Genomic DNA, 14,249 nt, shown 5'->3' on the forward strand with positions numbered 1-14,249 from the left:
GGCGGAAAGGTTGATGTAAGCTCACAGCCTGTTTTTCTTTTCAGCTCTACCAGCGTCTGGGGCTTTTTAGGCAAACAACTGGCTTTGGCCCTAGAGATAATTAAACCCATCTTTTCTCCGTCTCCCCGCCCCATCCCCTAAACGCTTTGGTCCATTCAATTCACAATGATAACATTGTTCAGGCAACAGCGCACACATGTTGACGCCGGGGTGTTTAATCTCGCGGGGCAGCAATTCTCCGCTCCACCCCCTCCACATCTGCGCGGCTGCCACGCTTATGACAAAGCGCCTGGCCGCCAGCGGGCTCGCCTCCGCACCCGCGGCTCGGGACGCGGCCCCCTGCGTCTAACAAGGAGGCAGTGTCTCGGAAGACCCTCTCGGAGCGCCCGGCGCTGGGGCTCCAGGTGGTCTCGCTGGCAGCCAAAGCATTTGGTGGAAAGTTCGAGAGTTGAAGCGGCAGTTCAGGGGAGACAATGCCGCTTGTGTGCCCTCTGCCGGGCGGGGCCCCGCCCCCTGATTTGGGGGGCTGGGGAGGGAGGATGGGAAGATGGGTTAAGGCTACACCACCTTCAAGCGGTCGGCCTCCCTTGGGGCGACTCTAGCACCAGCAGGAGCAGTATTTACAAACCAGAGGGACCTGAGAGGAATGCGGAGTCCTCGCTCTCTGAGTTTAGCGTTTAAGGAGATTAATGTTGTGACCGCGTCGTGTGTGCTGAGAGCTTGGTGTGTGCTTCAGGGATGTCTTTATTTAATCGTCTCCATGGCTAAGAGGTTGGCGGTGGCTCCCGGCATGAGGGAGAGAGTGCGGCTAAGTGGTGAAGCATTCAGACCAGCTGTGTGGCCGTGGGCAAGTGACTTTACCTCTCTGAGCCTCAGTGTACTCATCTGTAGAATGGACACGATGCACGTGCTTACTTCTGAGTGGGGGGGTTTTATAAGGATTCGAGGAAACGATGTGTGTGTGACACATGTGATGGGGTATCCAGGCCAGTGGGAGGGCTTTGATGATGGTACCTGTCCTCCTCATGTCGTTAGGATGGCTGCTATCAAAACAAAACAAATCGTCAGAAAATAACAAGCGTTGGGGTGAGAGAATGCGGACCAATTGGAACTTCTGTGTGCTGTTGGTGGGAATGTAAAATGGCACAGCCTCTATGGAAAACAGTATGATAAGTCCTCAAAAAATTAAAAGTAGAAGTACCGTATGATCCAGGAATACCATTTCTGGGCATATATCCAAAAGGATGGAAAGCAGAGTTTCAAAGAGAGATTTGCACACCCATATCTGTAGCTGCATTATTCACAAGAGCCAAAAGGTGGAAGCAAGCCAGGTGTTCCCTGACAGATGACTGGATAAACAAAACGTAGGGTATCCACACAACGGAATATTATTCAGCCTTGAAAATGAAACAAATTCTGAAGCATGCTACAACATAGATGAACCTGGAAGACATTGGGCACAGTGAAATAAGCCAGTCACAAAAGTGTGGTTCCACTGTATGAGGTACAGAGGGCTGTCAAAGTCCTAGAGACCGAAAGTAGACTGGCGGATGCCAGGGGATGGGGTGGGTGCAGAATGGGGAGGCGTGTAATGGGGCCAGAGTTTCAGTTCTGCAAGAGTAAGAGTTCTGCGTATTGCTCACGCAGCCATGTGAATGGACTTAACGCAACTGAACTGTACACTTTAAAATGGTTAAGATGGCAGATTTTATGTTGTGTGTATTTTTACCACAATTAAAAATAAAACTTTTAAAACGGTGGCTGTTACCTAGCTCACGGGTTGGGTAGGTGACAGAGCTGCAATCCAAGTGAGCTTTTATCCACCTCTCACCTCTAGCAGGTCAACAGAGGGCTCTTTCCCCCAGAGCAGGCAGTCAAGAGATACTTGTAGAATGAATACAGTGGGGGTGAGGAGACACCGAAATATTTTCTTGGCAGTGTTTATCATGTTAGACTTTGATGCAGTTTTCCTCTTCTCTATGTTTAGGACCGTTTCCCTTCTTCTGTAAGAGCAGCACAGTGTATCAACGCTCATGTTATTAAGAGAACATTTTCCTGTTAGGGTCATTGGTATGTCTCTTCAGTTCTCTAGGACTCCCAATTTATGGCATGCCTCTGGCGGCTTTTTCAAGCTCCTTAATCTTGCCGTGTAAATCTTGGAATGAATGAAGAACCATCATCAAATTTCACATCCTTGAAGCTGCAGAGCCATAAATCGCCGAGTGACAGCAGCCTTGGTAACATCAGCTCCAGTGAATTCTGGCGTGGGCCAGAACCTTCTGGATGAATTGTATCCCCGTAGGACAGGAAGGAGCCTGGGGTGAAAGTTTCAGAGTGAAATCGGGGTGGGGGGATGCCGGGCCACAGGATCCTAAGAAGTCAGGGGTCTTTGAAAACTCAGCTCTAGTTTCTGGTTATATTTTGGACTTTGGTTGGTTCTCAGAACCTCGTGAAAGGCGTCCAGGGGTCTGCCCCCAGCCCATAACTGGAGCTCGTGGTCCAGTCTGAGGTCAGGGAAACCGGACGCTGAGTAAAGAGCAGACTTCCAATGCTGGACTTGCAGTTTTTACTTGGAAAGTGTCACTTTGCTTATAAGATATTTAAGTCCTCTCTCATAGTTTGGCAGCATCTTTTGGGGACAGTCAGAGGACCGCATAGTCTGGAAAGTTAACTAAGCTTTTTCTAAAAACCATGAAATTTTGGAAGGAACAGCTGGGCCATTAACTTGCTTACTACTATTTATCAGGTCTTCCTAGCCCTGGCCGGGAGACCGGCTCAAGGAGGGAATGAAGGCAGCTTTGTACGGGCTGACAGTCCCCCCTCCACGAGGCAAATGTCTGTCCTCTGCAACTGGCCATCTCTTTGCTTCTTTGCCTTCTCTGCGTGGCCGTCTCCACCATTACCACGTCCTGGGGTCTCTAAGCTGCCGACGATCAAACCCCGTGCGTGGCCTCCGTATCCCTGTTACCTGATGCTGGCTACCACCTGGTCATCTTATCCTGCCTGTCTCTGGTCCTGTTCCTTCCCCTGGACCGAGGTCTTGCGGTGGCCGTGTCTTCCATCTCCCGCACAGCCCCCCAGTAGTGGTCCGAGGCGGTGCTCATCTTTCTCATGGGATGTGCATTTTTCCCACAAAACTAGATGCATAAGTGCAATTCAGCAGCCCCCAACTGGACGTTCAATTGTCCAGTCAAATTTCCCACTTGGATTTCTCACAGGTCACCTCAAGTTTAGCTTTCTGCATCTACACGTGTTTCCTTCTCTCCTACTTCACCTGTGGAGCTCTTCCTCCTGCGCTTATATCCACCACTGGCATTATTGCCCACGAGGCGTTCCTAGCCAGCACTGGGTAGCCCTTCTCCATCTCCCTCTCTTCAAAATGCTTGCCCTTGACCAGTCTTTGGCTTCTGTCCATTCCCACTCCTGCTTCGAGGTGTTTACCCAATAGAATTGTGTTCACCGACAGGAAGGATGTTCACTGTAGCCCGATTTGTAATAGTCCCAAACTGGAAACTCCCCAAATGCCCATAGAAAAATCAGCAGTGGCCTATTCATACAGTGGGGTCCAGTACAGCAGTGGAAATGAGTGAATAACCGCTCCGCATAGCCACAGAGGGTGCGCGCGGACACAGTTAAGTGAAGGAAGCAGAGGCAGAAGGGGAAGCCCCAGGCAGGCAGGGTGAGTCTGCGGTGTTGGGTGTTCGGATGGTGGTCACCTTTGGGGATGAGCAAGGGGCTGGTGTTTGGGAGGGGCCCGGAGGGGCCCGGGGGGGTGTCTTTGGTGCTAGTAACGAATGTGCCGTGTCCTGCTCTGGGTGCGTTTGCATTGAGAAATTTCACCAAACTTCAAGAACACGTAGGATCTGTGTGCTTTACTGCATGTATGTTATCAATAAAATAGTTGATTTAAAGACTAGAAGAGGATTACATGAAGTAATATATTGAATCCAATAGACTAATGGAGCCCTACTAACCATCAGGCTGTGCGGGGCACTGGAGGCTCACGACCGAGACGTCATTGCCCCTGTTCCCAGAGCTCCGTCAGGGGGTCATCTTGTACTTGGAAATTATCCACGTCTGAAGAAAGCAGCTTTCACGGCAAATGGTCACCTGGGCATCCCCACTATTACCTGGGTGTGTTTCCTGCCTATCCATTTCTGGGTGTGTATCTAATTGGGCTCGATTGTTTTGCTCAGAACTGCCTTGGTTGCAAAGGACAGCAACCTGACTCTAAGTAGCTTACACGGGACTTGTCTGAAGGGTCTCCACGTGACTCACAAATTAGAAGAACTGAAACCTCAAACTTCAGGGAGGATGGGGACCACCAGGCCAGGGGATCAAGCCTGGAAGGCTTCCCCCTTAATTCTGAGCTCTGTCCTCCTTGCCTGGAGTCTTCTCACCGGCCAGCTTTCTCTGTGCGGTGATGGTGTGTGGCTGCCCAGAGTGCCACATTACATCCTTGGGGTTTAAGGCAGAGAAAACAAACAGGGCTCCTTCCCACCAGGTGCCAGTAAAAATAAAGAAATCTTGTGTCTGGCCCAGCTTGGGGCTCGTTCCCTCCCATCCCTCAGCTCTGGGGAAGTAGGTCAGGGGACAAGGCGGTGGCTCCCTTGGGACCCTTTGGCTCGATTGCAAGAGCCACGATGAAGCTCTCCAAGAGAAGGAGATGGCGTGAACGTGGCACCCGCGGGTGACATCACAGTGAGCTGTGTCTCAGCACGAAATGAACCCTTAGGGAGCAGGAGAAATATTGCATCTTCTATAGCTCTTTTCCCATGTGTATAAGAGTTTATTGTATTCATTTATCTTTGTGTATTATTACGTATGCGCATCAGTATGTGTATATCGGGGGGCATACCCCTAATTTTTAGGGTGTTAAATACAGTTCTATAAAGTGTGGCTCTGGAAACCTCCACCTAGGTACCCTTTATTTATTTATTTTTAAATTTTATTTATTTTTGGCTGCGTTGGATCTTCGTTGCCGCTCATAGGCTTTCTCTAGTTGTGGAGAGCGGGGGCTGCTCTTCGTTGCGGTGCGCGGGCTTCTCATTGCTGCGGAGCACAGGCTCAGGTGTGCGGGCTTCAGTAGTTGCAGCACGTGGGCTCAGTAGTTGTGGCTCACGGGCTTAGTTGCTCCATGGCATGTGGGGTCTTCCCGGACCAGGGCTTGAACCCGTGTCCCCTGCACTGGCAGGTGGATTCTTAACCACTGTGCCACCAGGGAAGCCCCACTTAGGTACCCTTTAAATGCCTGCTGCCCTCTGCAAGTCTGCATGGCAAGCTGCCTTTGGTTATCGTAATCCGCTTGTGCAGAGGACCCTAACTTAGTGAGGGGCACACTTGGACGTATCGTGTGACTGTAAATGGGAGGAGAAACCCTAGGTGCTGAGAGGAGGCAAACGCGCTTGGGTGATGCTTGGGGATCAGGCTTGACCTGTATGTGGGGCAGAGGTCTTGCCTGACATGTCAGAGGGTCATGAGAGGGGATACCGCCTCCTGCTCCACCTGCCTCTACCCTTTATTGGCACCCTCCAGCCCAAAATTTGCCCTCCCGGGGCCAGCTTTGGGGTTATCATTTCAGGCTTTTGTGAAAGAAGGACACCAGAATCGGCTTTGGGGACAGTCGTGAAGCTGGTTGCTGTCAGGATGGTTTTTCTGGAATCTATTTTCTTTGGACTTAGCTTTTGGTTCTCAGGGGTTTGGACTTTTTTAATCTTTTGAAGATGAAAGTCCTTTGTTCATTCCTGTGAGTTCACTCAGTCAGTGGTATTCTAGACTATAAAGGGCAGTGGGAGAAAAAGCTGGTTTCCTGGGTTCTGGGTTTCCTTGGGTTGCTTTTCTTAATGGGCTCAGGGAGATATCAACTCTAGACATTTATTTTAAAACTCGAGTCTTGGGTAATCAACTACAGTAATTTAACAACAAAGTGTGAAGACAGTTTTCTCCCTAAAATGCATGCATGTTTCCATCTGCTTTAGTGGTGACTGTTAAGCCATCTTTTTTTTTTTTTTAATTAATGTGTTTATTTGTTTATTTTTGGCTGCATTGGGTCCTCGTTGCTGCGCGCGGGCTTTCTCTAGTTGTGGCGAGAGGGGGCTACTCTTCGTTGCGGTGCGCGGGCTTCTCATTGCAGAGGCTTCTCTTGTTGCAGAGCACAGGCTCTAGGCACACGGGCTTCAGTAGTTGTGGCACACAGGCTCAGTAGTTGTGGCTCACGGGCTCTAGAGCGCAAGCTCAGTAGTTGTGGCACACGGGCTTAGTTGCTCCATGACATGTGGGATCTTCCCGGACCAGGGATTGAACCCGTGTCCCCTGCATTGGCAGGCGGATTCTCAACCACTGAGCCACCAGGGAAGCCCTGTTAAGCCATCTTGATCCCTGAGACTGAAATGGTGTAGACTCCACACGGTGGAGCGGTTTCCATATAAAATGGAAACCTTGGGAAGAGGAGATTTGGGATTTGCTTTGAACTTTGAATTAGTCGCTGCTCTTCTTTTAAAAAATGACTGTTTTTTCTTTGATAAATCACAAGATTATGTAGGTTTCAGGAAGAACAGAATAATGACATGGTTCATCCCTCTCATTGTCTTAAAATGATTAATGTAAAAATTTCACTTAGGAAGCCATGCCAAAGAGCCTGTAAATGTTTGCAAGAAATTTAGTTGGACACTTTATCCATTTATCTTTTTTTAAAAAAGAAACCTTATAACCCTGATATCTTAATTGTCTTAGCAGTTAAGATACGTTTTATCTTACACCTTAAAAAAAGTTACATATACACCTGCTGCAGCAAACTATATTTGTGATTATATATCAGTGTTTTCTTTCTTCATTGCCTGTGACTTTAGTGACTGTACCTGTGTTAATGTCATGCTTATCCAAACATTTCTTTTCTGTTTGATCTATTGTAATTTTTTCAAATAAAGTTATCATAGCTGAACTATGTAAATACCCACACGCACATATTATTTTTTCTGTACTGATTGTCACTCTTACAGCTCATTGTTTGAGAGGCCCTGTAAAAATGACCCATACAAATTACTTCCCGTTCGCCAGGCACTGTTGTAAGTGCCGCCTCCTGTGACCTTCCCTGTGAGAGAGGACCAGTGTAATATCCCTGGAGGAAGGGGATAGGCACAGAGGTTAAGTAACTGGGCCAAGGCCACAGGCAGTGCACAGCTGAGATCTGAACTCAGGCCACCCGGCTCCAGGGAGTGTAAAGGTCAAGAGTGGGCTTTCGGAGCTCAGGCACTCACCGAACGTGTGGCCTCGGGCAAGTTACCTTTCCTCCCTGAGCTTCAGTTTCCTCATCTGTCGAATGGGGCTCAATCCTGCCTCGCCTGGATCCACCACGTGACGGCCAAGAGTGCTCAACGCGAGAACCGTCACGGAGCACGTGCCTTTCTGCACTTCTGGGTTCCTCAGCCATCTGCATTTGTAAACTGTGGGTCCACTGTCCCATTCTCTGCTCGGGTTGATGGCTGTGTTTGCCAGCAGGAGCTGTGGTGAGGCATGGTCTGTCCCCGCGCTGGGAGCAGGGGCACCGGGGTCTGTCGGGATCTCGCTGAGTCCCAGGCACCGTGCCCGAGGCTCCTGTGCACAACGGCACGAAGCTGGCTTGCTCGCTGAATACTGAAGCACCGCACACCTCAGGGGTTCTTTCTGGCCTTTGGGGGTTTGGCTCCACTGCGGGCGAAGGGAAGACGGTTGGAAATAGAGACTGTATCTGTGCAGTCTGTCAGCATGGGGGGCCACTCCTGGTGTTCCTTAGCTGCATGTCAACTCCTGTAAATGGAAGTATCTAAGGGGATGTTTCAAGGAGTGGCCAGAAGGATGGGGCGGGGTGGGCGGGAGACAGCCAAGTGTTCACAGTGAAGGGGACTGCAGGAGGGCAAGGTCTGCCGAGGCTGGAAGAGCCACATGTTGGCCGCTGCTACCTGGAGGTCCAGAAAAATGGTGACCGCAGGGTGTCCTTTCCATTTGGTTGTGGGTGGTCTCTGGTGACCTTGGCTTGGGTGGGGTGCTGGGGCTGGGGGGCGACGCAGCTGAGTTCACTGCGAGCGAGCTCGGGGGGCAGGGGGGCACCCTCCGGCCGCTCACTGGGGCGCAGGGATTCTCTCCAGGAGTTGTTGCCTCCCCTCAGCCCCCCACCCAGAGTCCCCTGCAGAAAAGTACCTGAGGAGAACAGGAGTCATCCCCAGACTGTGCCCACGTCTTTGGCAGGACAGACTTGTCTTCTTTCATCACCCCCACCCCCTGTACATAAAAGTGCTCGGGCGCGATAGCGAACACGCACAGCTCCACTTCCGGGTGTGCCTGCCCCCCGGAAATACGGGTGCCCGGATGTGCACAGCAGCACTGCTCTCAGAACCCCAAACTGGAAACTACCCAAACGCCCGTGTCCTGTAGGATGGATCCGTGAACAGGGCTGTAATCGAGCTGTGGAATACTCTACAGCAACGAGGAGGAATGAACGTCCACAGCAACGTGGGTGAATCGCACAAACGCTGTTGAGTGAAAGAAGCCTGGCACAGAAGAATAGATACTGTATTATTCCCTGTTTATACTGTTCAGAAACAAGCAAAACCAACCTCTGGTTTGAGAAGTTGCGGGGAGAGGAAGGGGGCACTGGTAATGTTCTGTTTCTTGATCTGGGAGAAGGTCCCATGGTGGGTTCACTGTGACAGTTCACTGAACCGCACCCCTATGGTTGTGCACGTACAACACGTATGTTGTAATGCAGTGAAAACATTCTAACAGACACGCCAAGGAACTCCCCTTGCTGAGCTGTCAGCACTGCCACTGAGATGTGTGGTTAAGGCCTCGGGTTGGGTGGGACCTCGGTTTCAGTCTCAGCTCCCCGACCCTGGGAGGCCGCACCACGCCTCTTGGGTCTCAGGTGCACCCCTACCCCTACCGACGCGGCATTGTGCTCACCTCCTAGGGTGACGTGAGGGCTGAATGAGCTAGAAGGGTGACCAAGACTGGCCCGGGGCATTTCCCTAGTGACAGAGGCCCCCTTCCCCTGGGGTCCCCTCCCGAGGCTCCCTCGATCCCCCGTGGGGGGCACTTTGCAGAGGCTGCCGCAGTAGACCCTGCATCCTCATCTTCTCCATAAATCAAAGTGGAAATGCCCTGGGCCAGTCATATTATTAAGGTTTAAAACAGATTTTTGGTTTTTAAAGGGCCTTTGGGCTGCCAGTGCTGTGAACCTCCTTCCTCAAAGGCATTCACGCGTTCTCGTCCTGCTTGTACCTGTGGCAGCCCTAACCCCCCAGCCTGAGGGCTTTCACGCTGAGAAAGCTGAAGCTCGCTGGTCATGTTTCTCCTTCCTTCTGGCCAAGCTGGTTGCACTCTCCCTCCCTGTCTCTCTGGTTCCCCACCCCCGAGACAGGAAGTGGAGATTGGGCTGTATCTCCCAGGAGATGAAGGGTACCTGCAGATGCTGCAGGCCCACCTGGGCTTGGCCATCCTGCATCTTTGCAACACCGACGATGCTCACCTTCGTTGCTGCTCCATGTCAGTCCAAAGGATGCACGATCCTTGGGAACCAGGGGCCCACTCCCCGAAGCATCGCTCTTGCACTTACATCCATCTTGGTGTTCGCCGTCTATGAAGTGGACATAATGGCTTAGTCTAGTGTCACTGCCAGTATAAGGGAGAAGGGCTTGGTCCCTTGACCTTGTTTTGTCCTGAAGTCCTCTTCCAAACCCCCCACCCTCCCCGCCAAGATGCTGCCATTCACCTCTTTTTCTTCTTTTTGTCTAAGGCTGTGTAAACCCTGGCTGCTGTTAGAGACATCTGGGGTGCTTTAAAAAGTACAGGTTTCTGGGCCCCTTCCCCAAAGATAGTGATTCATTTGGTTCCGAGAGGGGCAGGGGTGCTGGAGCCCACTTGGTGCCAGTCTGCCCACCACTGTTCTCAGTGACTTCACTTCGGTAGCTTGAAATCCTCCAAGATGAAAATTGGCAAACACCGCAGATCGGGTCCTAGAGAGCCGGTTATTAAACGTTTACCAGCCCCCACTGGGCTAGGGCATCAATGTGTTCTCAAAGTTCCCATGGTGATTGTCACACGCAGCCAGGGCTGAGCACCACTGGCCTAGGTAACCCATGATAGGCATAGTAAGGTTGACGTTTACACTGTAGCTCACAGCTATCCAGCCCTTCCAGTGGTTAAGCTATTTATATGAATTAGATCACTTAACTCTCACAGCAACCCATGAAGGGGGATTATTATTCCCATTTTTCAGATGAGGAAACTGAGGTCTGGATAGCTAACCTGGCCCACTTGTCCAAGCCCACCCAGCTTGGTAGTGGCTGAGTCTGGATTTGAGCCCAGGCCTGAGTCCCCGGAGCCCAGGCCTGTCCAGGGCCTCTGGGATGACTTGGTCAGTACCCCACTCTCCCCAGCAAGTTGGTGCAGAGTTCATTGTTCTTATTGTCCAAGGTGACCACGGGGTCTGAGCCTGTGACCTGTACTCTGCTGCAGGTCAGCCTGGAACAGGCAGTCATCACCAGGGGTCACCGGCTCTGGGCAAGTCTCCATCGAGCTTAGGCAAGATGCTTGGACTCTGAGCTGGGAGAGTGAAACCCAGTCACTAATGAGCTTTTGGTGCCGATGTGTGTTTTCTCCCCTTTGCAGTGGAACACGACAAAGAGTTCTTCCACCCACGCTACCACCACCGGGAGTTCCGGTTTGATCTTTCCAAGATCCCAGAAGGGGAAGCGGTGACTGCAGCCGAATTCCGGATCTACAAGGACCACATCCGGGAACACTTCAGTAACGAGACGTTCCGGATCAGCGTTTACCAGGTGCTGCAGGAACACTTGGGCAGGTGGGTGCTGTACTGGTGCCTGGGAGAGGTCCTGAGCTGCTTCAGCTGCAGAGGAGCTGGTGGCCAGAGGATGCGACCAGACTGGTCATGACCGCTCCCCCCGTGGATCACCAGCCACGTGCCCTGGATGGAGTATCTTTTTTTAGAGATGGTGTATGGTGTATGTCTCCACCTCTTAAAACTATCAGCGTCAGCAGATCGAGTTAGGAATAGGGGACAGCCAGGTGAGCCAGGGATTGGGTGGCCCCCGTGGGGAATTATGGGTAGTCTGGGTCAGCCTGTGTTTAGGGGGAACGAGGAAGAGGAAGAAGCGTTTTTGACGGTCTGCTTCTCTCCCATGTGATGTCAGGCCACCAATGAAAGTGGCCATTTGTAATAAAATGCTAGGGGATAAAAATCCCCAAATCAAAAATAAACGGTCAGAGAACTCTGAGCCTTCCAGGAATCTTGAGGTCAGGAACGAAAAGCTTGGGTTGAAGGACTTTCATTTCTTGAGACCCTTCCGTTTCGTTTCAAAGTCCTCTGAGAGGTGAGAAGGCTGAGAGAATGGGCTGGAACTTCTTCTTTTTTTTTTTTTTAACATCTTTATTGGGGTATAATTGCTTTACGATGGTGTGTTAGTTTCTGCTGTATAACAAAGTGACTCAGTTATACATATACGTATGCTCCCATATCTCCTGCAGTCCCGAGGTGGTGCTGCCTGGTGGCTGGGTTTTTGGGCATCGCGGGCTCTTGGACTTTTACTCCCACCGGCACCACCTGCCACTCCTCATGACGGAAGAAAGGTGGTGTGGACGCCCCCTTCTGCTGGGCTGTCCTAGCGTCTTCAGCAGGAAAGGGGACCTCGTAGCACGTTTGGGGACATAGCGACTCTCAGCACCTGGCTTGGCAGGCACTGTCATTTGGAAGGTCATCTTAAATACTAAGAAAACCAAGCTTGTCTTGAGTGTTTCCAGTGTTTCGCCTTCGTTAACTGCCTCTGCGCCCAGTTTCTCGCGTTGTCTCAAATCAGCAGATACGTGTGCATTTATATCTTTTCACAAGTGATATCTCGTCATAGAGTCTCTCCTGCACCTACTTCTATCACTAAACCTTGACAGTCTTGACAGTAAACCTTGACCATCCTTCCACGTCCCTTCCCAGGGGGCATCCTCGTTCTTTTCATCACCACGCGTCTCCAGTCGTGTGGGTTGTGCTCTAAGGTATTCAGCCAGTTTCCTGCGGGCGCAAGGTGGATTCTCAACTTTTCCGAATTATAGACGGTGTGGGTGGGGCGTATAACACACGTGCTTGTCTATCAGTCGGATATAGTTCTAGAAGTAGAATTGTGGGGTCGGGGGCGCATACCTTGGTGCCTCTGATAGATTTTGCTGAACTGCTCCCTTTGGAGGCTGTGTCAGTTTATACTTCTGCCAGCCACATGGAGGGGGCCTGTGGCCCCATGTGCTCCCCAGCATGGGCTCTTATTGCACTGTTTTGATCTTAGTCTGTCTGATGGGTGACACGTGGCATCTCAGTGTGGATTAAGTTTGCATTTTAGACCCCCTGCTTGAATGCACTGCCCTGTACTGCTCCCCTGCTAGAGAGGATGGCAGACCCTCCCTGAGGGGATGGCACCTTTCTGGAATGTGGGTGTGGCTCGGAAGGGGGTGCGGGCAGCAGACAGCCTTGGCAGTCACCTCCGAATCTTACTAAAGGCACTCAGGTGCCCCACTTCACCCTGGTGGGCTGGACCCTGGCCCCCAGACCCAATTTCAATAAGAAGCATTGAGTTCAGTCCCCCAGGGTAACATATGTTTGCTCTGTACTCTGACGGATCCCCCGGGACTCTTGAACGAGAGCACATGTTTGGCTGTTTTCTCCTGAAGGCTGACCAACTGGGGCGAGGCAGGTACCCAGAGGCTATCTGTCAGTAGCACTCGATCGGTCCACTTGTGCAAAAGCCAAGCCCTGCTCACACCCCAGGCTCTCCTGGCAGGCTCCCCAAAGCTGCCTCAGAAACCTCCACCCAGAGGTTTAACCTCAGGAACGTAGCTGCCCCGATGGCCTTTGGCTGAGCGGGACCGGAAGGGTTGGCTGGTGTCGCCTGTGCAGCTCTTCCCCCAAGTTCTCCACGCAGGAAGGCATTCGTCCTCCCTGGCCGGCGGTCTCTGGGGTCAGCTGGGATGCTGCTGGCGTGGGCCCCTCCCTCACGTGCGTGGGAGCTTTCTTCGTGTCTGGAGCATCCTCAGGCCCCGCCCTTGACGCGAGGGGCACCCCACCCCTCGGCCCCACGCCTGCCGTGTGCGCCCGGTCCACTCCACGCGCCGGGAAGAGCAGCGGAGACCCAGCAACGGGCGAGACGGGCCTGGCGTGCACGTGCCTCCCTCGCGGGGCGGGTGGGCTGCGCAGAGGCCACTGCATTTGGAGAGACCCGTGGGAGCCCAGCCATTTGCTTATTCAACCACTGCTGCTAAACCGCTGGAATAAACCAGCCCGGCTCACGGGGGCAGGGACCTCGTCTCAACTCTGTGTGAGGGGTGTACCGGTTTCCTGCCCTCACGAAGCACCACACACTGGGTGGCTTGAAACGATAGAAATGTGCTCTCTCACAGTGCTGGGGGCCGGAAGTCTGAAATCAGGGTGTCAGCGGGCTGTGCTCCTTCTGAAATTTGCAGGGGAGGATCCTTCCTGCCTCTTCCAGCTTCTGGTGCTGCCGTCGATGGCGTTCCTGGCGCTCGGCGGCGCCGCTCCCATCTCCACCTCCGTTGTCACATGGCTCTGGCATCCTCTCTGTGTGCCTCTCTCCTCTTCTGATAAGGAGACCAGTCATCTTGGCTTAGGGGCCGTCCTGCTCCAGCATGACTTTTCATTACTTAACTGATCATGTTCATAAAGACCCTAATTCCAAATAAGGTCACATTCAGAGACACCAGTGGTAGGACTTGAGCGCATCTTCTTAGGAGATACAATTCCATCCATAACGGGGTGAAGACGGGCAGTCAGCAAATAAGCAAATAAATAGGCCCACTGGCCAGACAAGGTGACTGGTGGTCCTTGACGGCCTGTTGAGCTGGGGATATTTGAAGGACTAGAAGGAACTGAAATGGGGTGCGGGGAGAGTATCTCCGGGGAACCGCAAGGGCCACCGTCCTAAGGTGCAGACAAGCATGTTTGTTAGAAGGACAGAGGGAGGTGATGATGCGGGGGTGGGTGTGAGCCACTGGGTCCTCACTTAGAAGAAACACAAGCCTTTGGCTTCCCTAGTACCTGCTGGCAGCCCCTCAGCCTTCTGTCTGTGTCAACCTGCTGACTTCGTGGGCACTGGTCCCATAACAGTTTGAAGTGGCTGCCTCCTCAGCCCTGCCTTAGCTCCATGGGGTGGATCCAGAGGCCCTGGGAGGGGAGAAGGCCTGAGTCACTGTGGTTGGAA

General features: G+C 52.1%; 1 protein-coding gene across 3 annotated transcripts in view; it reads left to right on the plus strand.

Moving 5' to 3' along the window:
• BMP7 (bone morphogenetic protein 7) overlaps positions 1–14,249 on the plus strand; it is a 90,515-nt gene that overhangs the window by 21,772 nt on the left and 54,494 nt on the right. For all 3 annotated transcript variants that reach the window (XM_060122498.1, XM_060122497.1, XM_060122499.1), the window contains exon 2: positions 10,645–10,837. In XM_060122498.1, the coding sequence (XP_059978481.1) occupies positions 10,645–10,837 (193 nt within the window). The remainder of the gene's footprint in view (positions 1–10,644; positions 10,838–14,249) is intronic.

This window comes from Lagenorhynchus albirostris, chromosome 15, assembly GCF_949774975.1.
Source record: "Lagenorhynchus albirostris chromosome 15, mLagAlb1.1, whole genome shotgun sequence".
Lineage (NCBI taxonomy): Eukaryota > Metazoa > Chordata > Mammalia > Artiodactyla > Delphinidae > Lagenorhynchus > Lagenorhynchus albirostris.